A 24,077-nucleotide genomic window follows, 5' to 3' on the forward strand; every position below is an offset into this window, starting at 1 on the left:
CACTGCCCTTCTAGATCTGCACCCAGGCACAGTCTTTCTCAGTTTTTCCCTGAGCCAAACCCTTTCCAGAAAACTCAAGCTTACATTCTAGAATCTGGAAGGAAAAAGAAACATGGAGAGAGAGAAAATATGAAAGTTCACACATCCCCCCTGGAAAAATATGTGTAGACATGCGCAACACTGCATTCACACCTGGGGACTGCAGCGGAGTGGGACCCAAACCATGGTCATGACCAGTTGATTAGAACAGGACTCTGCTGGACCCATGTTTCCAGCCTAGAACTTTCTCTCACTTTCTAGTTGCATGTGCTCTCATAAGAGTCTGCTAGTTCTGTAAGAAATGAGTTTATATTTTGCAAATTGGTTTCTTGGGTCCAGGTTTACTCTTTTTTCATTTCCAGGACAAATTTGAGTTAACCATTCCTAGAAGGATTAATAAACAAACTAGTTAGTAGGTCGATCACTTGTTTAATATCCAGCTGTTCTAACTCTGCCCATGCCCAGGATAGCTCTGAGCCCAGCAGTGGATATCAACAGGCAGCTTTGTTTGGTCAAGGCCCCATTTCCACCTGCATTGAGTGTCCTTCCACAGACTGCAGGGCAAATGCTGGTTCATGAATCCAAAGGTAACCAAGCCGCGAGGCTGTCCAACCTGACCAATGCCAAGAGAGGGCACTGCCCTTGGACTGCAAAGGCCATTTATCCAACAGCTTTCACTCAGCAAAAGGCATGGAACACCTGCCCTGGGCCAGGGGAGGCAACCGTGAATACAGCAGGTGGCCCTGCCCCAGAGAGTTTACATACTTATGGTTCCTGACAAAAATAGCAAAGCAGAGCAATTGCTTCAGCCACACGCTGTTCCTGGAGGAGTGTGGACCTGGACTCCTGGGAGCAGGCCTGGGGAAGGAGCAGGAAGGGGCACCATGGAATCAATCTGAAAGAAACCAAAACCCATACACATGCGTACAAAGAATTTTAGTTTCCTCTTTTGTTTCCAAGAAAAATGGAGCAGAACCATGCCATCACTTAATGATAATTGTTACCATCGTCTTACGACTTACTTACATGTCAATCACTATGCCAAGCACAGGCATCATCATTCTTCACTCTGTGAACAGGTATAATTTTCAACCACTTGTTAGGATGAGGTAGATTTAAGAAGGCAAACTCAAGTTTGCCTGACTCCAAAGCTCACGCTCCCGACCACAATGGTGCCCTTCCTGGGGGGTCCTTTGGAATGTTTGCTCCCACCTAACTTTTCCTTCCCCCTCCAGTCTTCCCTGGATCATTATTTTAACTGAGTTCAATGTACAACAAGAGAGACAGCCCCTAAGATAATTGGGCTAGGGCGCCTCCATGATGATCCTCTTAAAGTGTCCCCTAGGAGCCTGAGTGGATCCCACTTCTCCCCACACCTGAGGAACTGGGCAAGAAGAACTGGCAGAAGAAGAGACTGAATCAGCAGATGAGAGGGAGACACTGATGCTGACGGCCTTGGGAAGATTGTTCGCAAAGCTGCAACCATGGGGGTCAGAACCCAGCAGGAAACAATTAAAATTTGTTTCTTTTTCTGCCCTAGGGAAAGCCAGAGTACTTGGGTGCCACGGTGGCTGCTCCAGTTGTGAAGCTGGCTGGCCAGGACTATGAGCCCCCCAGGCTGTGCTATCACCCCATCTTTTGTGGGAGCATCTCTGGAGGGGACCTCCTTGCTGTGTTTGAACTGCTGCAGGTAAGGCATCCAGGTGTGGCGTCTGCACTAGATGTCTGTCAGGTCTACCTGGCCAGAGAAGTGGCTTCCCTAGAAGTGTCACTTCAGTGAAGCTGTACCTGCTTCCTCCCTGCTACCCCATGACTGGAGCTGTCTCCTGGAGGTAGAACTTAAGGACTCAGGTGACCTGGGCTGTTCTTAGAACCCCTGTACTACTGGTCAGAGTCCTAGGATGAAAAATCTTTATGGATTTGGTCATTGATGTTTGAGTAGCCCCATGTGTGAGTCCCTGAACCCCATGTGGATCATGAATGGACACAAAAGGGGAAGGCAGGGAACATCTGGGGCACTTACCACACGCCCAGGCTTGTGTTTGCCTTCATCTCACTAGATGTCCCTGAAGCCTGCTGAGATGGGTATCATGGTTCTCATTTTACAGAGAGTGAACTGAGGATTCAGTGGTTGACTGACTAGTTCATCATGCAGCTAGTTGGAGGTTGAGCTGAGAGTTGAACTTAGACCTGTAAAGCCTTTTGCTTCTTCCACTGCCTTAGTTTCCCAAGGACAAAGGGCTCCTAGTCCTTCTCACTGAGACCTAGGAGGATTTTGAATGTGTGGAGGAAGACTTTCAGAAAGCAGAGGCAGGAGATTGGGAAGGGAAGCTGAGCCCCTACACGTTGCTGTCCAGTAGAGAACCAAATAGGATGCAGAGGACAAATAGGTGAGCAGGTGGACTGCAGCAGAGATTTCTCTCATTGGCCTCTCACTCACTGCCATACACGGAGGGCAGGAGGCATTTCACCTTTAGGTCAGACCAATCCTGCCTTAGTTCTTTCAGGCTGCTTTAAGAGACTTTGACCATCATCTGGTTAAAAACCTTTTATGGACAGAATGGCTGTTTTGGAAAAACAATGTGCTGTCAGGGAAACTGAGTCCAGGAGCACTCTGGGAGGATGGAGTAGAGAGAATCCAAGCATTAGCTCCAGTTCTGTATGGTTATATCTGGGAAGGCAGGAGAATAAGACTAGAAAATTCTACAATCTACAAATAGTAGGTTCTGGGATTCCAGGCTGATAAAACAAGAGATTCCAGTCGAACCAGATGAAGCCAGACAGACGTGTGTTGCACAGAGGTGTGGACGGTCAGAACCCAAGGCAACTTTTGAAACCAGCTGGTCCAGTCTGGGTGATTTTTGACTGTGAATGAGTGATTTTAGGTCACAACTAGGGAGGGGACCAAATATGGCTAAATCCACACACAAGGAGTTTGTCCTTGTTGATCTTCCTAGTTCTTCTAGAAGAAAATCCAGTTTAATGTTCATCTGTCTACAACACCCTAACCCATCTGTCCCTGATTCCTCAGTGTAATCTCTCATCTTCCTGCTTCCCTTTTTAAGAGACAGCACAGTCTGTATACTTTGTACCTCCAGAAAGGATCAATGCTACCTATGGAACATTTCTCAAAGTCTGCTTCTTGGAACACCAGGCCCTCCAAATATCATGAAAATATGTTTAAGAATTGCTTCACATTCCCTATTCCAACATCGGGGTTTTCCTTTTTCATTGCTTTTCTTTTAAGGCGACTTTCCATGTAGGGCAAGGGGCACTAGTTTTTACTGAGCAACATGGTGTTTCCTTTTTACAAACAAAGATGTGTCCAATAAAAAAAATGGTATCTGGATAATGGTGCAGGTGGTAAAGAAGTTGGAGGAATGGCTGACTCAGGAACACTAGGTCTAGTCCAACACTCCCACCTTTCAGGTGAGAAAGCTAAGGCTCAAGGTTAGCCGACTTGGAGTCAGGCAACTGTCTCAGAAGCACAAAGCTGCCTTCATAAGTGCTCTGGGCTTGAGTCCCCTTGTCTGTCAATGAGGGGCTGGGCAAGTTGATCACCAAGGCCCTCTGAGGCTCAGCCCTCTGTCCCATGGTCCCACCTCCCCTTCTCCCTCAGTGCTGAGCTGGGGCACTGTTGAGAGCTCCTGCCGCTTCCTGACAGCTGGCTTAATAGAGGAAGCATCCTCCGAGGTAAGAAGCTTAAGAGATACAATTCATTAGGGCTTCATTAGAAATTCTCATTTCATCGCTTGTTCAGTAAGTAATTTGATCATCAGTGCTGTCTTAACATGCAGATCTCATACATGCGGAGAGGATGGGGACTGGAAATTCCTTCGTCTGTCACCAGCCATGCTCAGTTTCTTCTGTGGATGGCTTCCTTGAGCTTCTCCAACTCCACTGCTGCAGCACTTCCCTGACACGGAAGAGTTTAGTAGCTTGCTTCTTCTATGTACCAGATTAAATCCATCAATTCCACAATTCTTACTGCACACACCACGTGGCCTCTTGACACCACACCTCTTGACCCCACAACACTCCTGAGTCCTGATCTCACAATGCAAACTCTCACTCTTCGGATGGCCTCTGTGTGACCTTCTTGTTTTAAAGGTGCAGTTATTAATTAGTGAATGATTTACCAATCTTGGCTTTACAGACGCCACTCGTGCGCTGATCCTCATACTTTATAAGACCTTCCAGCAGAGGCCCTGAAGAGGTCTCAAGCCATCAACTTGATCAGGGCCCCACGTGGCCTCTTCTGTGGCCAGCAGGTCAGCAGGATAGCAAGGGTTGCCCTAGCTCTTGCCTGGGCTGCATCACCTGCTTCTGCATGACCTCAGTGTAGATGTGTAGGCTGTTTCTGGCTTTGCCACAAACTTGTTATTTGAACTTGGGTCGGGTAATTTCCTCTGGAGTCTTAATTTATTTATTTTTTTGCTGCCTTCTGAAGGTATCTTTCCACTTCTCGGGCTTCTCTTTCTCTGTTGAAAAGTTGGGTATTGGTCTTATTGTTGCTCCTTAAAAAGTAGTTGTTTTTTTTTTTTCCTCTTCTCTGATTGTTTTTAAGGTATTTTCCTGTATGTTTAGTTTTCAGCAGTTTTACTGTGTGGCTTTAAAGTGGAAATTTCTTTGTCTCCACCCTGGTTTTTTAGAGCTTCTGAAACTGTGGTTCAATGTTTCTAATTAGTTTTGGAAAATTATCAGTCATTATTTCTTCAAATACTGCTTCTGCTCCATCCTCCCCCTTCGCGTCCTTGCCTCTCCTCTGTCCCCTCCCCTGTGATTCCAATTACGTGTACACCGGAACTTTTAATTTGTGCTCTACGCCTCTCATTCTTTTATGTGTTATTTACCCTTTTATCTCTGAGCTTTATTCTAGCCACCATAATGATCTGTCTTCCAGTTCATTTTCTCTGCTTTCTCTGCATTTGATCTTTTTTTTAAAACCCATTCATTAATTTCTTTTTTCCAGTCAGCGTATTTTTATCATAAAATTTCCTTTTTCTTCCTTTTTACTATAGATTTTAGTCTCCTCTTGAAATTCCTGGGCTGGGGCTGTAGCTCAATGGTAGAGTACTTGCCTAGCATGAGTGAACCTTGGGTTGTAGGCCCTGCTAGGAAAAAAAGACAAGAGAAAAAAATTCTTAACCTCCTGTTGAGCAGATTAAGCATTGATATTTTAGAGTTCATATGTGATTACCACATTATCTAAATCCTCTAAGGTCTGTTTCTTTGGTTGCTGTTTCTCTTGGATTTTAATCACTGTAAGAAAAATACTGTAGTTACTATACTATAAAATACTGTAGTTACTATAAACTATATATATAGTACATATACTATATACTAAATATTGCATGTTAGTAGCGCCAGCAGCTATATTTTATCACATGCTAGATATTGCATATATCAATATTCAGGGAAATTTAGGCCCTCACTGAAGTATTTTGAAACTACTAGCAATCTTAGATAATCTGTAATTAAGATGATTTGAAGCTGAGCTTCAATATTTGCAAAAATCAGTGGATTTCCAGTTTACCCTTACTCCAAGAGAACTTTTGTGTGCCAGAAACAAAAGTTTTGTTGCATGCTGTCTCAGCAGTTCTTCTCAGCAACTCTGTGAGGTCGACATTACTACCTTCATATTATGAATGATAAAACTGGGAGTTAGAGATACTCAGTAACGTGTTCAAGTTCACCCAGTGAACAAGTGAGGGAGCCCAAGCCTGGTCCCTCACCACTGCCCTCAACGTGGATGAAATGGAAGGACAGATGATGGGCTGAGGGAGACAAAGAGGAGAAAGTCTTCTGAGCACCAGTTTCAGATGGGCAGGGCGGGGCTGGGGCTGGGGTCAAGCCTGGCTCTGTTAGTGGGCTCCTCCTTAAATGTTGCATCTGATACCTCACCTGCTGCCCCCTTGTCCACCCTGTAGCTGGACCTCCTTTGAAGTCCCCAGGTTTTATCTCCATTGGGACATTGGAGCAGGCTGGTCACCCCATTCTGCTCACCCCAACTGTTAGTATTTCACTTTCCTGGAGGTCCTCTGTTTTCCCTGGCGCTGCATGCTGAGCGGCTGCAGAGCATGTGGCTTTGTAGGCCAGTCAGCCACAGGCCCACTTCACTGTGAAGCTTGATCTTAGCTGTTGGCAAATTCATTTGGTCCCCACCATGCTGTAGGTCCCTCGAGGGCTGGGCTGAAGCTTCTTTAGGGCACTGCCCATGCTGCCATGACAGCACTCCCAGGACGAGGAAGCATGAGGTCTTTAGGAGGCACGTTAGTAGCACCAGCAGAGCCTGGGAAGGGTGCAGGTGTGGAGGGAGGGATGGAGACAGGATGGTTAATGGGACAAGGGTGCAGCTGGAGAGGAGGAAGAACTTCTAGTGCCCGACATCCCAGTGCAACAACCAAGACTGACAATGGTGAGTTATTTCAAAATAGCTAGGAGACAGGATTTTGAATGTTCCCACATATTCATCTCAGGTGGTAGATGTGCCAACTACCTTGATCTGATCATTTACCCTTTGTATATACGTATCAAAATGTCACACTGTACCCCATAAATATGTGCAATTTTTATGTGTCAATTAAAATGAAAATCTAAAACGCTTACCCAGAGGTAGCTTCTCCCATGTCACCATCTTGGCTATTTTGTGGTTTTTATGGTTGGAGCCAGAAGCAATTAGTTTCCCCAGTGAGATGGTTTCTGCAGCCACACTGCCCGCCTCGCTGTCCACTCCAGTGTGCCAGGCAGTGCTGAGTAATTCATCCTCCTCGTGCCAGCTCCTTTATCTGGATCCTTCTGTAGCCTCGTCATCTTGGGCCTATTTGGCTTTTTGCAGAATCTGCTTTTCTTTTTCTGAGCTTTCTTCTAATTAGCCTAACCACATCTGCCATTGCCAACTAGAATATGTCTGAAAAAGGAATGGGGCTGTGTTTGTGCTTCGCAGGTTTTGATGAGCAATCAGGCTCTTTCTAGCATACAGAGCTGATGTGTCAGTTGGCCAATGAACATTTATCAAGAACGTACTGTATATGGAGCACCACTTGAGGAGCTTCGAGAATGAGAAGAAGTAAACAAAGATTTCTTGGCCAAATCCTGTAGGTCATTTAGGCAAAACATCCCAGTGAGGTGAAACACTGGCTCCAAGGCACAATTTAATGGAACATCTGATTCCTGAGGGGGAAATGGATCATCTGAGGCTCAAAGAGAAAAAAGTAACTTGTGCAAAGTCACACAGTAGAGTCTGGTTTCCAGACTTAGTCCTCTAATTTCTACACTAAACCTATATGGAGGGTACTCTGCATTCAAAGAACACAACGGCAGGAGAATGACCACAGGAGCTGGGAACAAATCAGGAAAGGCCAGGTCTTGAAGGCAGTATGGGCAGTATGGTGGACAACTCAGGAAAAAGACTCTGTCCTTATTGACATTCTCCAGTCTTTTTTGTGGGAGACGTCAACAAAGTACAGTTGTCTTCCTGTGTAACTCCAAGGGCAGAAGAAGTGACATGTCTTCTGAGTTCTGCCTTCAAAAAACATTGTGTTCCAGCTCACTGATTAAGAAGTAGTTGCTGTTTCATCAAATCTGAATCTCTTTGTAGTGGTGCATTACCCCTTTTCTGAGGTCTTGACAATCTGGAGTGGGGGGAATAGGCAGGACTCCAAGTTTCAGAATCGAAACGAATTTCTTTCTCCATTTCACGGCTGTAGTTCCTGTGGAATTTCATCCAGTGTGAGGGTCTTCCTCTTTGTCTTGCTTTTCTCCCTCTGTGCCAGGCTTCCTGAAGGCTACATCTTATCTACCTGCAACACACACTGAGTGCCACCTTGGAAGTTAATGCATTTGTCAATGAATAGATAAAGTTGGTAAACTGCATGGACCTTGTTGCATTTCAAGTTGACAAAACTGCCATGTCTCACAGAGGCAGGACCACATGGCTCTGCCCGTCTCCCTCACTCCTCTCCAGCTCTCTCAATGGCCCCCATTTTGTGTGGCAGGTCCCCCCCACTGGGCTGCAAGGGCTTCCTCCCCTCGACCCACCAGACTTCACCCAGATCTACCCTGTTCCTGCCAACATTCGGCCAGTGCTGAGTAAATACCGTGTGGAGGTAGGACTCGGGACCCGGGACTCGGCAGTGGTCCTGCCTACACTGTGAGAGGGGCCGTGTGGGTGGATGGTTGACCCCGGGCAGCCCCCATCGGGTTTGCACCAGACGGAGTTCAGGCCTGGAAGCACGCTGTGGTTCCGGGGGTCAAGGCACCCTCCCACCATCTCCGGGGTATTCACGTGGGTCCCTGGGACTGTGGGCTATGGCTCTGCGGGTCCTCTCCTCAGGTGCTCTTCTGGGGAGTCCGTGAAATGAAGAAGGTGCAGCTTCTGTCCGTGGACCGGCCGCAGGTCCTCATTGAATGTGGGGGACGGGGAGTGAAGTCCTGCGTGATCCAGAGCTACAAGAACAACCCCAACTTCAGCGTCCAGGCAGATGCCTTCGAAGTGGTGCGTCCCTTCTGCTGCCCCACCCAGAGCCCCGCCCATGGCACACCTCAGCCGCTGCGCCCCACCCCTTCCTCTGCTTGGCTAGGGGAGGTATCTCCCAGTTGCAGGTGTCCATTGCCTAAAAGAAAGAGCAGTCTAATTGCAAAAAGCCAGAATTTCAGAATAAGCAAGTAGATGTTTGCGATTGTTGTTTTTGACGTTTTAAGATCACACAGTAAATCAAAACAGGTTGAAACACTTGCTGAGAATAGTGAGTGGTTCCTGAAGTTTGGCCCCAGTTCATGCTCAGCAACATCACCTGGGAATGCGCAGTTCCAGACATTCTCAGACCCTCTCCCAGTACCTGAACTGGAAGCTGGTGAGGGTGGGGTCCAGCTTCTCTGGTTAAACAAGCCCTCCAGGTGGACCCAACGCACGTGACAGTCTTAGAACCACCAGTCTATCAAAACTTATTTTAATAGCTCAATTAAAAAAACAAACATTATTTGTTCTTAGAATGTCGGTAGTTTGCATGTACACTTATGCTTCTAAAGTGATGTGCGTGGAGACCTGCACTTTTATTTATGTCAATATACTTTTGTGTTCTGATTTGGAACTAACTAAAAGGAGAGAGTTTGCTGTGTCCCACCCCATCAGCACCATGGGACACATGATGATAACTTAGGGAAGACTACAGTTGAGGACCGTGCACATTGTTTGCAAACCTTTCACGTGGGCCTTCACTAAACCTCACGGACCACCAGGGGAAACAACTGTACAGGGCACTGTCCCCACACCCTCATTCCTCCTTAAATGGCTTGACTCTCATCTGACATATTGGGGCTGGGTAGTCTGTCATTTGAGGGGAGTCTCCCACTGGCCAATAATGGCAACATAAGAGCGTTGAAAACGCTGCTCTAGAGAATACAGAAGCGGAGGTGTTTACAGTTTAAACCTGGGATGAACTGTGAGCAAGACATGCTCATATTTTCTGGTACTTATTCCCTGGCTTTGGAAGACAGTGCTCCAGTGTTTTGGCAAACTGCATGGCCATCTGAAGGACAGAAGAGCAAGGCAGGAGCAAGGGAGAGGGTGGACAGCGAGTTGGCTCTGGGCCTGCCCGCAGACAGGTTAGCAATGTGAGCATCCAGGCCTGGCCAAGGCAGTGGCCTCCTACACCCACTTCTCCTGCAGGAGCTGCCTGAGAATGAACTTCTGCACCCGCCACTGAGCATCTGCGTGGTGGACTGGAGAGCCTTCGGGAGGAGCACCCTTGTGGGCACCTACACCATCAACTGCTTGAAGCAGTTTTTGTGTAAATCCAGAGAGCCTCCTGCCCTGATCTCACAGGTGGATGGAGCCCAAGGTGGGCAAGGTAGGAGGCTCCTCCTATACTCTGGATCTGCGACTCTAGAGCCATGTACCTGCAGGCTGGCTGCTGGGGACCTGGCTCACAGTCAGATGGCTGGGTGGATCTTTCTGACAGACTTGCTCCTGCAGTCTCCTCTACCTCTTTCAGCTGTGAAACTCTTACGTTAAGACTCATATCGGGGTGACTCCTCTCAGAAGGCATCTTTGAGTATGACAAGCTCCTTCTTTCTCCACTCTGTTGGCACTTCTTGTGGCTTTGTGCTTGACGTCATTTTGGTTTGTTCCATTTTGGATCTCAGGTGCTCCAAGTGGAGAATCTTGCCCTTCTCAACTCCATGCCTTTTGTTATCGTTGATCCCTTCAGGCTTCTCTGTCTTTATCTTCCGTGTGAGCAAGACATGCTCATATTTTTTGGTACTTATTCCCTGGCTTTGGAAGACAGTGCTCCAGTGTTTTGGCAAACTGCATGGCCAGCTGAAGGCTGTCTTAATCCCTCTTCTGATTCCTATTCCTCCCCACCGTATGCCCCACAATGACATTCTTATAAAATTAAAACATATTTAACCTACATAAATTATATGGTACTATAATTGTCTTTTGGTTTCCTATTCTTTTCACTCGACACTATATTTTAGGGTCTACCCATGGTGCTGTGTGTGCAGTAGTTCATTACTACCACTTGTTTCCTCTATTGTAGTTTGCTCTTCCTGTCCCTTTGTGTTGGACCCTTAGCTGCCTGCCACTCCCCACTTTCACAAACTGCATCTTGATGAATCCTTGTGTTGGTAATGGAAGATGCTACATGGGAATTTCTCTGGAATGTATGCCTAGGAGTGAGTTCCTGGGTCACAGGGAACATGCACGTGTCATTTCATTAAGTACAGACAGGGGGTGCTCTGGAGGATGGTGCTGAACTAAGTACTCCAGTCTGTGCTTCCACCATCGCTGCCCCTGAAGCCCCACTTCCCCCTCCTCAGCACACCTCCTGTGATTCATCTTTTTGAGGTTTTATTTTGACGTGGTTTGGATTTTGTTTTTGCTATCCTGTGGATATAAAATAGTGTCTTGTTGTTATTTCAGCGTGGGTTTATCTGATTACCACTGCGCACCTCTAATATCCTTCCTGCTGTCTCAATCCCTCTTCTGTGATTTGTCTGCCCGTGTCCTTTGTTTGTGTCTGATGTGCTTCCTTTAATTTTCTTTTTGATTCACAGGTTCTTTGTCTGTTCTTGATGCCAGTAGCTATTGCTCATATCTTTTCCTAGAAAGATAATGATTAAATGTGCCTACAGTCCTCATCTTTGAGCAGAAATCCTTAATTTTGATGTAGTTAAATCCAACCAAGTTTTAAATTATATGATTTGTACTTCAGAATCTGGTTTTAAAAACTCTTGTTCTCCCCTTGGTTCCAAAGATCTTAAGTTTTCTGCAGTTGGCTTTGTGATTTTAGCACTTACGTTGTCAATCTGCATTGGTACCTGATTTTAGGAGGGATGCAGCTAGTCTTTCTCCCTAGAGTGACCATCCCCACCCCCAAGGCCTGCTAACCAGTCATTCCTTTCCCCGTTGGTTGGTTTTACTTCTCTCTCATAAGCCAAGTTGCCCATCTCATTCTTAGTTTTCTAGTCTGTCCTGCTGATTTCTGTCTCTGCCTCCAGCAGAGTAGATACCTATAAGATTCATTGGATAAATTTGCTGCTGAAAATTCAGCAATCCCAACTGAGAACTGCCCCTAAGCATGGAATTCTAGAGCAAAAATGCAGAGAAGGGACTATTTAGAAGCAAATGACCCCATTATGATTCTTTAATGGTATCAAGGGCCAGTGAAGGATCTCATAAGGTCCAAGGACCTACCTCTGCTCCCTGCCAAGCAGGGCATTCAAGTGCTCAAGTTCTGCCTGTATTGAGGAGTAAGCTGAGCTGTGGACCTTCCCAAAACTTCCTGTGTTAATACACTGGAGAGACACAACCAACACTGAGCACATTTGCTCTAAGCCTTGATTTTTATATTCCAGTGGCCTTGATAGATTGACATGTCCCCAAGGGATCAACAACAAATGCAACCACTTCTTGACTACCTATTATGCACCAGATGCCTTACATCAGGACATCCATTTATCCCCCAGTGAAATGAGTATTTTTACTGTCATTTTTTAAGTAAGGAAAAGTGGTTCAGAAATGTAACACTTGTCATATTTGAGTCCAGGTCTGATTCCTAATATCAGATGTCTGACATGACCATCTCTGTTGCAGTCCTGTTCTCTGACTGAGTGTGCTTTTGCCCCAGCAATTTCAGATTCACTGGTGGAGACGGAATCTCCTGGACTCCATGAGTCCTCCCAGGACCCTCCAACAGATCACATCTATGTGGATGTTGATCCGCCTCCCACGGTGGTTCCGGACTCTGCCCAGGTTCAGCCAGCTGTCTTGGTGGACATACCTGACTCCTCCCCTATGCTGGGGCCTGAACCCACACCAGCAGCCCAGGAGGCACCAAAAGACGGAAACGTTAAGGTCAGGGAGTGCTCCTTCCCCATGTTTACGGGGCCCACTGGAATTTGCATTGGAGGATCTATGCACTAATCTTTCTGACAACTAGCAGTACAGCCTTGAGCCAGCAACCTGCTTTTTCTGAGTATTAGTTTCCCACTAATATTGATATTGATACCCATTCTACAAGAGCATTCTTGTAGAATCAGAAATTCAATGTGTATAAAATTATGTGGCAGTAATAATTAATTGAAAACAAACTCCTCTAAATTTATTAGCTTGAAAAGACAATGGATTCTTTATCCAGGACTAGTACACAAGTATTCAGAGCCTACTTTGTACATGGTCATATGGGAACAAAAAGATAAACCTTTTGATTCTACAGAGGAGTAAGACTTCTCATCCTCACTTAAATGAGATTCAGGAAGGGAAGATGGAAAAGTACACAAAGAACCACAGCCAAGGACAGAGTTGATCTTTCTAAGTTATAAATTTGAGTACAAAGTCCAAGACCATTTTAAGAAAGTCCTAAGAAACGGCCTGCCCCATGAATAATAAAGGTTGAAATAAAAAGAATAGTAAGTCGGAATCGTGGCTCATTGCTCAGGCTGTGCCCATCTATCTCATCCATCCTCAGATACCATTTGTGACACCTCACTGGGTTCTCTGCATCACCCTCAAATGGCACCCATTAGTTTAAGTTGGTGTGCTTGGTCCCAGTGTTTGTTGACACCATAAAACTCTAAATCTAGAAAGAGATGATTTTGTAACATCACATTTCTTTTATCCCATCCCTTGAGAAAGTGTCTGGCAAACAAATGGTGCTCAAGAGATGTTCATCCATGGAGGGTGGTAGTGGGGATGAAGAATGGAGGAACTTTGGGTTGAGCAGAGGAGAGGGAGGGGAGGAGAGGGGAGGGTGTTTGTGTGGGGTGGATGGGAGAATGAGATGGACATTATAACCCCTATGCATGGGTATGATTGCATGAATGGTGTGACTCTATATCATGTACAATCAGAAAAATGAAAAGTGGTGTTACATTTGTTTAAAAAAAGAGAATTATTGGGGAGAGTGCAGGCATGCCAGATGTGTGATAGTCTTAGGCCGCCTCCAGTGCCATGACTCTCTTCTCCCCAAAATGCCTCTTTCTGCCATGTGTATATCACTGCACCCCACCACCCCATCACTTATGTGACAGATGTCATTTATTTACACCTGTTGAAAGAAATGGAGCTAATAGAGAATTGCCTAGGTGACGTCACCTAATCCCCATAACAGTGAAGTAGGCAGGTATGGTGGTCCCTGGTCTCTGCCTATCATTGAGGAATCTGAGAATCACAGCACTGGTATTGCCTGCTTAATGAATTGCAACCCAGGTCTCTCTGAAGATAGTGCCCTTTCCTCTGTGCCATTCTGTGTCCTGTGGTCTGCTGATTTGACACTTGCCTCTCTCCTCCACTGAACTCTAAGCTTCCCAAATGTCAGACTGAGTTCAGTCCCCATATATCCCCAGTATCAAGTACAGTATCTCAACTATTCCTAAAAATTGTTTGCTGAATGAATGCATGAATGCCTCAATAGTTTATTATTGATCCATTATTTATTATCAACAGTTTATTAGATTTTCATTTATTAGCATGATAGAGAGCTGCTACCATAAACCCAACAGGTACATCTGTTCTCTTCCTCAGTTAAGCTTTTGGCCACTAGTCTGCCAGAAGACAAGGCCCAACTAATGACCCGACCCTTATTCCTTGGCAGGATGCCAAGAAGCCTACCCGGAGATCCACCAAAAGGAAAAAGAGGACCATCGCAGATGAATCTGCTGAAAATGTCATTGACTGGTGGTCCAAGTACTATGCTTCCCTGAAGAAAGCACAGAAGGTAGAGTCGCCCTGCCTGTGACATTCCAGGGCCTGAAGAGAACCCACGGCACCTTCTCCCACTTCAAATCCCACAGCTCTCTTCTTAAATCTCACTAGGTGTAGAGCCTACTCAGGGGTGGTTTTGTTAACTGCAAAAGGTTAAAAGAGAATTCTAGAAGGGCCAAGGATCTAGAATGATAAGCCTCCACCCTGAGAGTGGAGCTGGCGCAGACACAGCTCTGTTGTCGTTGCCGGAAGGATGTCCCGGTCAGCCTGGCACCTGGGGGAGCTTCCTCCCAGTGAGATCACGGGGTCCAGCAAGGAGAAGTCAAGTCCTGCTTGGTGGGCGTCAGTGACAGAGGCTTCGTGTGCACCAGGAGATACCCAGGCCAGGTGGCCTCAGGTCTTCAGCAGGATTCTCTGTTTATACGGGAAATTATCAAAGTAAAGGCGGGTCTGGGCCTTGGCAAAAGGCAAGAACCAGGGTACTTCCAGAGCCACAGCAGAGCCTCGTGTACCTGGAACTGAACAAGGAACAAGCCATAAAGCTGGAGGATCGCTGGGCGGGGGTGGGGGGGGAGTGTCTGGAGAGTTAGGCAAAGGCTCACTGATGGAATTTAGTAAGACTTCTAGGGAAGGAAAAAAAGGGAATGAAAGGCTAGTCAGATGTCTCGGCTATATTTAGTTGAATAGAGACTCTTCTGATTCTTTAAAGTCTATAGTTTCATCTAGGACAATTCACACATATTGATATATAGTAAAATAACAAACCAAACACCAGTCTCTGCCTCTAAACCCCCCTCCTTCTGCTCTGATGGAAGCGACCACTTCCCGTGTGTGCTCAGCCCCTTCCCTTTTCCCTGATCCCCTCCCCAGTCCATGTGGGACCAAGGACCCCACAGGCCAGCCAGTAAAACTCTCAGCACAGACTGGTGAGATGCGCCAGGGGAATGTAAGAATAGTGGGGAGTCTACCCTGGCTGAGAGGAGCTGCCCAGAGAGGACAAGGAGGCCTACAGCTGGGTGGCATGTTTGTTGGGTGTGTGGACATTCTTCTCTTGGGCAGAATATCCCACTGCAGTTGGGTCTCATGTCGATCCAGTAAAGCTTCACTCCAGGGACATCTGGGGGACTCTTTGAATTCTCTTTTAAAATGGCATCTCTGAGTGCAGAGAGTTGGGATAATTGAATCAGAGCTGTTAGCAGTCAGGACTGGTAAATTAGGCATGACAGCGAAAATTGTCTTGTCTTTCTCTTTTTCTAAGGCAAAGGAGAGCAATCCCAAGGAGACAAAAGGCAACACAGGTAAGAGGTTGTTCTGGGGATTCTTGGACATCGGACAAGGGTCATTGAGAGGTATATTAGAACTCAGCCGTATCCCCAAGTGAGAAAGCAATATCAGGAGGATGACGATGCTTTATAAAGGTCTTATAGGTATTCGAACTAGACAGAGGTCTCAGGTCTCTGAATTTTGTTCGGCACCAAAATGTTCATTTCCAAAACTCACTTCATAAGTATTGGATAGATCTGGTTTGGCAGAAACCCAAATGAAAGAAGTCTGGGATGAGAAATGACCACAAACTCAACTGAAGCCCACCGCAGGTCACAGCCTAAATGTAACAGTAATAGCAAGTAGCCAAGGCTTTTCAGGTGACACTGACAGATGAAGGAGGCCCAGGGTCGCTCAGATCCTCAGACCAGTACTAATTAGCACATGTGATTCCCTGGCCAACCCTGTGCGTAGACAATGGTATCTTCATCTTGCAGATGACGAAACAGAGGTACAAAGAGATCAAGGAACTTGTCCAAGATTATACAGCTAGAAAATAGCAGATCTAGAAGTCCATCCCTCGCAGTTTTTTCCTGGGCCTGTTGCTAAAAAGTTACTGAGTAATTGCACTAACATCATATTGTGTAAGACATTTAACATATTTGAGTCCCATTGAGCTGGATGAATCTCAAGTACCTAAAGACATTCAAGAGGAAATTGGGCTGGGGTTGTGGCTCAGCGGTAGAGCACTAGCCTGGCATGTGTGAGGCCCTGGGTTCGATCCTCAGCACCACATAAAAATAAATAAGTAAAATAAAGGTATTGTGTACAACTACAACTAAAAAATAAATATTTTAAAAAAGAGGAAGTGTAACTAAAAGCTTTCAAGTTGATCTAAATCCTGGGTCTGTTCTTTGCTCATTGGGTGAATGGGTAAATAATGTGTCCTCTCTGTGCCTGATTTAATGAGTTACTACACATACTTGGACAGGTCAACACATTGCCTGGCCTCTGGGGATCTGCGGACATTCCATTTCTATGAGAGTGGCATCCCCTGCTGCCACATGGTACACAGGCTGCAGGGCTGTATATAGCAATACTGCAGCAAAACGTTGCTATGTTTTTTAAAAGAAGAGTTAAAATCTATGACAGGTGCCAGAGCAAAGGGAAAGAAGGAACTTTTCTCTATTCCTTCTCATCTCAACTTCCATGAGAAATCCAGCAGTCTCTCCTGAATATCCACAGGAGCAAAACCAGATGAAGTAGTGGTTGATATAGATGATAGCCCAAAGAAGAAGAAAGACAAGCTGCTCAAGAAGAAACCCAAAGATGACACAATCCCTAACCTGGCTGTCTTGAAGGTATGGGCACACAAGCGTCTCTACTTGGGTGGGGTGAGGTGCTCAGCAGGGGGGTCCCCTTCGTGCTTTGGTAAATCCTAGTAATGCCTTCGCTTGAACTAATTTACTTGGTGTTCATTGAAATCACTGGTGCAAAGAAATAAACCTTAAGTATGTAAGCCAAGACAATGGAGCTCATTCATTTTATTTTTTTCTACTTCCCTATACGTTGAGAGGAGGGCATAACTTACATTGTTCACCTTGGACCTGGCAAAGTAGTTTACAGTATGTGAGCCCTTGGCTCACCTCGTGGACTTGACATCACCATGCAGATGTGTACACACTTAGAGAAGCAGGAGTTTTAACTCCAATAAAGTAAAGTCCAGCAGGCCAATCTTGACATCTTTCAGAAAGTATTAGAACCATATTTATGGATGTGAAAATTTGGAGTATGAAAGTTATGTATATAGACAACCAATTTGGGTACATAATTTTGTTAGGAAACTTAAATAAATAATTTCATCATATTACCAAACCTAAAGCTCAATTCTAGTTTGCATTTCTAACTTACCACTTGGAAAAGTCATGTCTAGGGGCTGGGGTTGTGGCTCAGTGGTAGTGCGCTCACCTAGCGTGCATAAGGTACTGGGTTCGATCCTCAGCACCACATAAATGTAAAATAAAGAAATTGTGTACACCTAAAACTTAAGAATAAATATTTTTAAAAGTCATGTCTATATGCATTTTAATAAAAAACAAATATTCCATCACTTTATGTGTGTTAAGAACTAATCAACAGCATCGATTTGAATTTCCTCAGCAGTTCTATAGTTTATCTAGCAAAAAATAACATCAATTAACTATGGTTTGTCATATTTATATCTCTATATTTTAAAATTTTGTTTGGTTTAGCTATACTTATTTTGGGCTTAAAAGTTTACCAGAAAGGTTTTCTAAAGTTCAGAATAGTAGTTCCTGGAATGTTAAACTAAACCAAGTTTGTTCTTATTTAAGATAAGCCCTGTGTGGTGGCACACACCTTAGTCCCAGCTACTGGGGAGGCTGAGGCAGGCGGATCACAAGTCTTGGCTTGCCTGGGCAAAGTGAGATCCTGTCTCAAAAATTTTTTAAAAGTTGGTGGGGGATGGCTGGGGACATAGCTCTGTGGTAAAGTGCTTTGCTAGCATGTACAAAGCTTTGGATTCAATTCCTGGTACCACAAACAAACCAGGAAACAGAAAAAAAGATAAGTTAACCGTGGTCTTACATTTTCCCAAGGAGCATGCATTTCAGAGAATCTGAGCTTTTCTCATTAAGTCAATCCTGCGCCTCCTTTCTGCTTAGCCTAATCTTCTCCTTTTTCCCTGAAGATATACGAGGGTGATCTCGAGAGTGAATTCAACAATTTTGAAGACTGGGTGAAAACCTTTGAGCTCTTCAGAGGCAAATCTACTGAAGATGACCATGGTCTGGATGGAGACAGAGTCATAGGGAAATTTAAGGCAAGGTTCCCCTGTTCACCCCATTATTTGGCTAACCCTGCCCATAAATGTCGTCTGTGACTCAACTCTGGTAATGGAATTGTGGTGGGTGATGTGTTTAAGGACAATCCTTAATCTCTACTCAAGAACCTCTCTAGAATGCCACAAGATTCAGCTCTAGTCTTTGGAGATATTTTGGTTTGTGGCTGGTGGGGTGGAGCTTAGTCTGAGGACTTTGAGGAGATAGTCGTTACCTAAAAGGACCACTGAACTTCACTTGTCCTTCACCAACACACTATGTATATGATTTATACAAGCCTGCCAGCTGGACAACTAAACTAATCAAACGATACATGCCCATCTAATAGGCTTATGATATCCGTAGTACAAAGTTGTAGCTAGCATTTGCTATACACCTACTGCATGCAGGGCCTTTGATACACAGCGTGCTATGCTGGGATAGCATGAGTGTTGCACTTTGCCAGTCTCAATTTTAATCCTAGTTATAATATTAATAAGTGGTGTGGCCTGGAGCAAGGTGTGTCACGTTCCTGAGCCTCAGAGGCCTCATCTGGAAACAGGAATACTGCAATGGGATGCAATGAGATCAGGAAGAATGAGCAGGGGAAAGACACCCAGGGTCCCATTTGCTGTGTTCCTTACATAGTGGTCCTGTGATGAGGGTGTTAATGTACCAACCCCAACCCACCAGTGTCCCATGAAGATGCTCAGATGCCAGAAGCTCACAGGAATGCCCTGAGGACATCCCCTGGCAAGGGCAGCACTAACCCAGGTCTTCCCCATTTCCAGGCTGTGCCCATCAGCTAACTCTAGGCTTTGTGACTTTTGGTGGTGACGCTGACCCTCTTGTTTCAATCCCTTGTGTTTCCTTGTGTTTTTTGACTCCAGGGCTCCTTCTGCATCTACAAATGCCCTGAGGATTCTGGCTCTGAGGACAATGGGCAGCTAAGAATCCAGCAAGGGATCCCACTCAACCACCCTGTCCAAGTCCTGATCAGGGTGTACATTGTCGCGGTGAGCCATGTGTTTGCTCTGAGGGGCGGGTAGTAGTCTGCAGGAGCTACCATGACAAAAACCACAAAGCAGGGGGGAGGGTGGCTTTGACTATAGAAATCTGTTTCATAGTTCTGGAGGCCACAAGTCCAGGGTCAAGGTGCTCCCAGGGTTGGTTTCTGTGGGGCCTCTGTTGCTGATAACGTGGGGAGAGAGAGCTCTGGAATCTCCTCCCCTTATTAAAGGGCCACAAACCTTATCAGATGAGGCTTTATGACCTCATTTGACGTTAATTACCTGGGACAAGCCCTATCTCCAAACAGTCATACTGGGCCTAGGGGCTTCAACATATACCTTTAGGGGGCACAGAAGTCAGTCTCTAACAGGGTGTGAAGTTGGATCAGTATAATGGACTTCTCCTGGCTGAAGCAGGGAGCTCATGGGCTGTACTGTGGAACTCTCCCAATGGCTTATATCCCCAGCAGCCAGAAATTTCCTTTTGAGTATATTTCCAAGAAAAACATTGTCTCTGCTGGGTCTCGCCCTTTCTGATAGTAATAGCACAAAACTTTAATTATGAAACTTTTTGGCCTGATTAGCAGGACTTGGGAGCCAAATAGCACACGCTTGCTTTGCATCGTCAAAGTAATTGTATGGATCCTTACAGTTCATGGATTGTTCTTGTCTTCTGACCTTGAACTTGATTTTCATAATTGTATTTGATTGCAGTAGTCCTATTGTATGTCTACTTTGCTTACCTGACCTATCTCCTTTTTAAGAAGCATAAATGAAGCATAAAATTAAAATGGGCTATTCTTTAATTTGAGGGAGAACCAGCTGTTGTCTTATCATGCAGTTCTCAGGTTTCTGTTATCATCCAAACAACCACCATGTGCCAGGGAGTTGGGAGGAAGAGAACAAGGTCACCTCCCTTAAGACAGTCCCAGCTACCTGGAGAGATTAGAAGTGCTTACCACTGACAATACCCACAGGAGGGTTCTAGACCAGCCTTCTCAAAATTGCATTCAGGAAGTTATTCCTATTCTGGGAGATAATTAATATGCATCCTTCGAGAAACAGACAGTGTGTTTAAGTAAATTTGAGCAACAGTGCATCTAAAGATTCATTTCCCTTCTCCAGTTCCTGAGATTCACAAAACTCATTGGCACTTTCTAGGTGCTGAGAGTTCCAAAAGCAAAGAGACCTACTTAACTGTTGAATCTTGAATACCATTTTCTAAACTTATTGCTCCACACATTTTTTGTTCTTCTACAGAAAAGCCTAGAGAACTAAGGTTTCAGGGGATGCTATTTGGGGAGTCTAGAATTATGAGAGTATGATCGTCGGAAAGAGAGGGAGAAATTTCAATAAACATAGAGATTGGAGAAATATTTGCCCTCTTCTTCATTTATTTATTCTGCAATATCTATTGCAGTCTGTGTCCATGTCCAGTACCCTCAGGACCAAGGGCAGGAGTGCAGATCAGATTCCCGTCCAGGAGACAGGATGAAGAAGGGGAGGCTTGGGCTAGAACTTGAGGACAGGAGGACTTCAATAAACAGAGGGTCAGAGGGTAGTGGCCCTGGGTTGCAGGGAGGGAGAAATTCACTGCAGTTAGGGTTTTCACTGACCTTTCCAGCAGTGGCGACCATGTGTGGTTTCCTCTCTTATCCTAATATGTAATTAATTAATAAATTAATTTTAAAATATTTTAATTTAAATACTAAATGACGTTTTAATGCACTACTTTAAACTGCATAAAGAAAAAATTTTTCTTGACCTCTATTTTTTGGGGGAGGATTAGTGAGCTCACCCAATAAGATATCTTGGATTTTTTTTTTTTCAAGATCAGTAAATACAGGTTTTCATTCTTTATAGTATCTACATAGTGTTTTCTTAAATGGATGTATTATCCTTTCATTCATTCATTCATTCATCCAGTAAACATTAAAAGACTATTTTATGTCCTGAAAGTGAAGTAATTAATAAGGCAGAAGACAGTGCCCTTGGGCTCCTGGGAAGACAGGAAAATAAACAAAGGAACAGCTAAATAAACAGGGTTAGCGTTCGAGGTGACTGTGATGTAGAGAATCAAAGTTGTGTGATGTGAGGAGAAGAAAAGAAGGGGTTGCCATTTTGGATCGTACTTCTCCCCAGGTAATTGGCGTCAAGGTTGGTCACAATTTTCGCCTATGAAGCAGTTGCTCCAGGGGACTTTCTTTGACATAGAACTTGATGGCCTTCTGCCTGTCTGTCAGTGGGATCAAGTTCTAAGTGTGGGGCTCTTGCTCCTCTTGCACTGCAGTGGGGAGCTGCCCCGTCTGTTTGATGTTCTGTCTCACAGCCCCTCCCTGGGCCCCTCCCTACACAGTATTCAATTTTGATAGTTGAAGGGCCAGCGAGTCTGGAGTCAGAGTTCACCATCAGACACTGCTCAACACCCTGCAGGCCACTGTGAACGAGGGACAGACGGGTCATGGGTCAGAGACCCGTGCTGGGAGGGTCCTTCCGGTCCACTGGGGGACTTCACGCTTAGATCTCAGAAACAACACGACTTTCCCACGATCGCAGTCGGCAGAACTGGGACTGGATCTTCACTCAGGCTTTCTGCCTCCTGGTCCAGCAGGGTCCTCGTTATTCTGTGCCCAGAACTGCTTTCCGCTGGGGAGACAATCACCAGAGAAAGCCGAACTTGGGCAAAACCAATAAATCTCCCTTTGACAGCAAGATGGAGAGGCTCAGCAGTGGTTCTTCACCTTGGCTGTGCACTAGAATCACCTGGGGAGCTCTAAAAATCCCAAAGCCCAGGTCCCATAAAATCCAAGTGTCTGGAGACAGGACTTGGGGATCCATTGGGAAAGCATTTATGATCCCTGAATGCAGCCAGTTCTGAAACCACTGGGGCAAGGCCACTTTCTTTTCTTCTCCCCAGGCCTTCAATCTTAGCCCAGCTGATCCGGATGGCAAATCAGACCCCTACATCGTGCTCAGACTTGGCAAAACAGAAATCAAAGAGCGCGACAAATACATCCCCAAACAACTGAACCCCGTGTTTGGAAGGTGGGTGACCCCCCAGCTGTCATTGTCCTTCCTGCGTCTTCTCCTGCTGTGTTTCTTGCAGGGGTGGTGTGTGTGTGCGCCTGTGTTCATGTGCAAGGGGGTCTTGGGTCAAGTAGTGGTAGCAGGTTAAATGGTGACTTCTGCTCTTGATAATGGCTCATCAAGTCTGTTCAGGAGATGGGTAGACTTTTCCGTGGACCCCTCAGGAATTTGGTAGCATGTGGTGATTGTCATAGAATGCATAGTTTTCCAATAGCCATTTCCTCAATCTTAAATTTAAGGGGCACCTTGAAGGGTTATCAGCTTCTACCTCTTGCTTCTGGACAAAGACATTTCCTTTTTACAAACAAGGAAAAGCCCTGAAAAGTTAAGAAATGTATTTAAGTCGACACAGTTCGTAATTAGAGGAGAAGGGGCCAGATGTTTGATCTTTTGTCCCCAACTAGACAGGTTTTTCTCTCACATCATTTTGCTGCTAATTTAAGGTGACCCCTGAGATTAAAAAGTTGAATTGGGTCCCCCAATTGTGTTTTGGTTTCATTCACAGTTTGTACATGTGTAGGCAGGCTAGTCACCTAGGAATTCTCCACCTCATGATACCTTCACCAACCCTCACTGGTGTGTCACACATTGGTGTTCCCTGCTTGAGTCTGTACAACTGTCAGCCACTGACTTTGGAATCAAAAAACCTGGGTTTAACTCTGTTATATACAAGGTGTGCCACCTGTGCAGATGACTTAACCTTTCTGATCCTAATTTTCTTCATCTGTAAAGGAATAGTATTGCTCCTGACTCTTCAGACTCCTTTGAAAGAATATATGAAGCATCTAGCACACAGTCAATACTCAAAATACGGCTCCCTTCCTTTTCTGCTTAGTAATTTTAACAATGGAGGTACTTGAAGTATATTTAATTTCTTCTCTTTTTTTCCTTAGTAACTAGGAGTGTGGAATGAAATCTCCATCAGTCTCATTTAAATTCATTTATGCGTTTGTAATCATTTGGACCCTCTGACATTTGACCAGCGTCAGTCTCTTAGATTTTATTGCTCCTGAGACGATGAGGCAACAACCATCTTGCCTGTCCAGATTAATGGGGTGGTTGAAATGGCAGTGCCAGGGAAACTCGCCCTTGCTTCTCTGATCCAGAGATGACCTTTGTCATTGTCTGCATCGATGTCACCAGCACTTCATCCTGCCAAGTGCTTGGCAGCCTCTGTTTATTACCCGCTTTCACCACAGTGCCATGAATTCGGCTGGTTTTACTACCCTGTTATGTGGCCGTAACAAACGAAGAAGGGGATGATGGGAGATTCCTACCTGCCTCTGGCTCTGCAGGGCTTCTTCCAGAAGCCCTCCAGGTGTGCCTGTCTCGCGGGGTGTGTATGTAACTGTTACTCAGGGACAAGAGTTGCCAGCTCTACCCCATAGTGTTCCAGCCGGGAGAGCGACAGGCTCCCGTGCCTGACCTGGGGTCTTCTGTGATGGAAGAGCTACTCTAGCAGGCCCTTGGTCCACGCCACAGCCCTGTACCTAGGTCAGGGCCTGGAACACGGAAAGTACTACGAGTGTCTGGAATGAAGGCGTGATTGTGTGCACACACTGAACTTCTGCACGGTCGTGGGATCCCAGGCGACCCGTCACTGTGCGTCAACCTGAGGTTGCCTATCCA

General features: G+C 45.5%; 1 protein-coding gene across 1 annotated transcript in view; it reads left to right on the plus strand.

The window, feature by feature from the left end:
* Fer1l6 (fer-1 like family member 6) overlaps nucleotides 1–24,077 on the plus strand; it is a 113,987-nt gene that overhangs the window by 60,065 nt on the left and 29,845 nt on the right. The window contains exons 21-31 of the mRNA XM_076835781.2: nucleotides 1,580–1,729; nucleotides 8,037–8,147; nucleotides 8,375–8,536; nucleotides 9,710–9,890; nucleotides 12,174–12,400; nucleotides 14,139–14,261; nucleotides 15,507–15,546; nucleotides 16,757–16,872; nucleotides 18,222–18,353; nucleotides 19,242–19,367; nucleotides 22,279–22,406. Of these exons, the coding sequence (XP_076691896.2) occupies nucleotides 1,580–1,729; nucleotides 8,037–8,147; nucleotides 8,375–8,536; nucleotides 9,710–9,890; nucleotides 12,174–12,400; nucleotides 14,139–14,261; nucleotides 15,507–15,546; nucleotides 16,757–16,872; nucleotides 18,222–18,353; nucleotides 19,242–19,367; nucleotides 22,279–22,406 (1,496 nt within the window). The remainder of the gene's footprint in view (nucleotides 1–1,579; nucleotides 1,730–8,036; nucleotides 8,148–8,374; nucleotides 8,537–9,709; nucleotides 9,891–12,173; nucleotides 12,401–14,138; nucleotides 14,262–15,506; nucleotides 15,547–16,756; nucleotides 16,873–18,221; nucleotides 18,354–19,241; nucleotides 19,368–22,278; nucleotides 22,407–24,077) is intronic.

Source organism: Callospermophilus lateralis, chromosome 16 (assembly GCF_048772815.1).
Source record: "Callospermophilus lateralis isolate mCalLat2 chromosome 16, mCalLat2.hap1, whole genome shotgun sequence".
Taxonomy (NCBI): Eukaryota; Metazoa; Chordata; class Mammalia; order Rodentia; family Sciuridae; genus Callospermophilus; species Callospermophilus lateralis.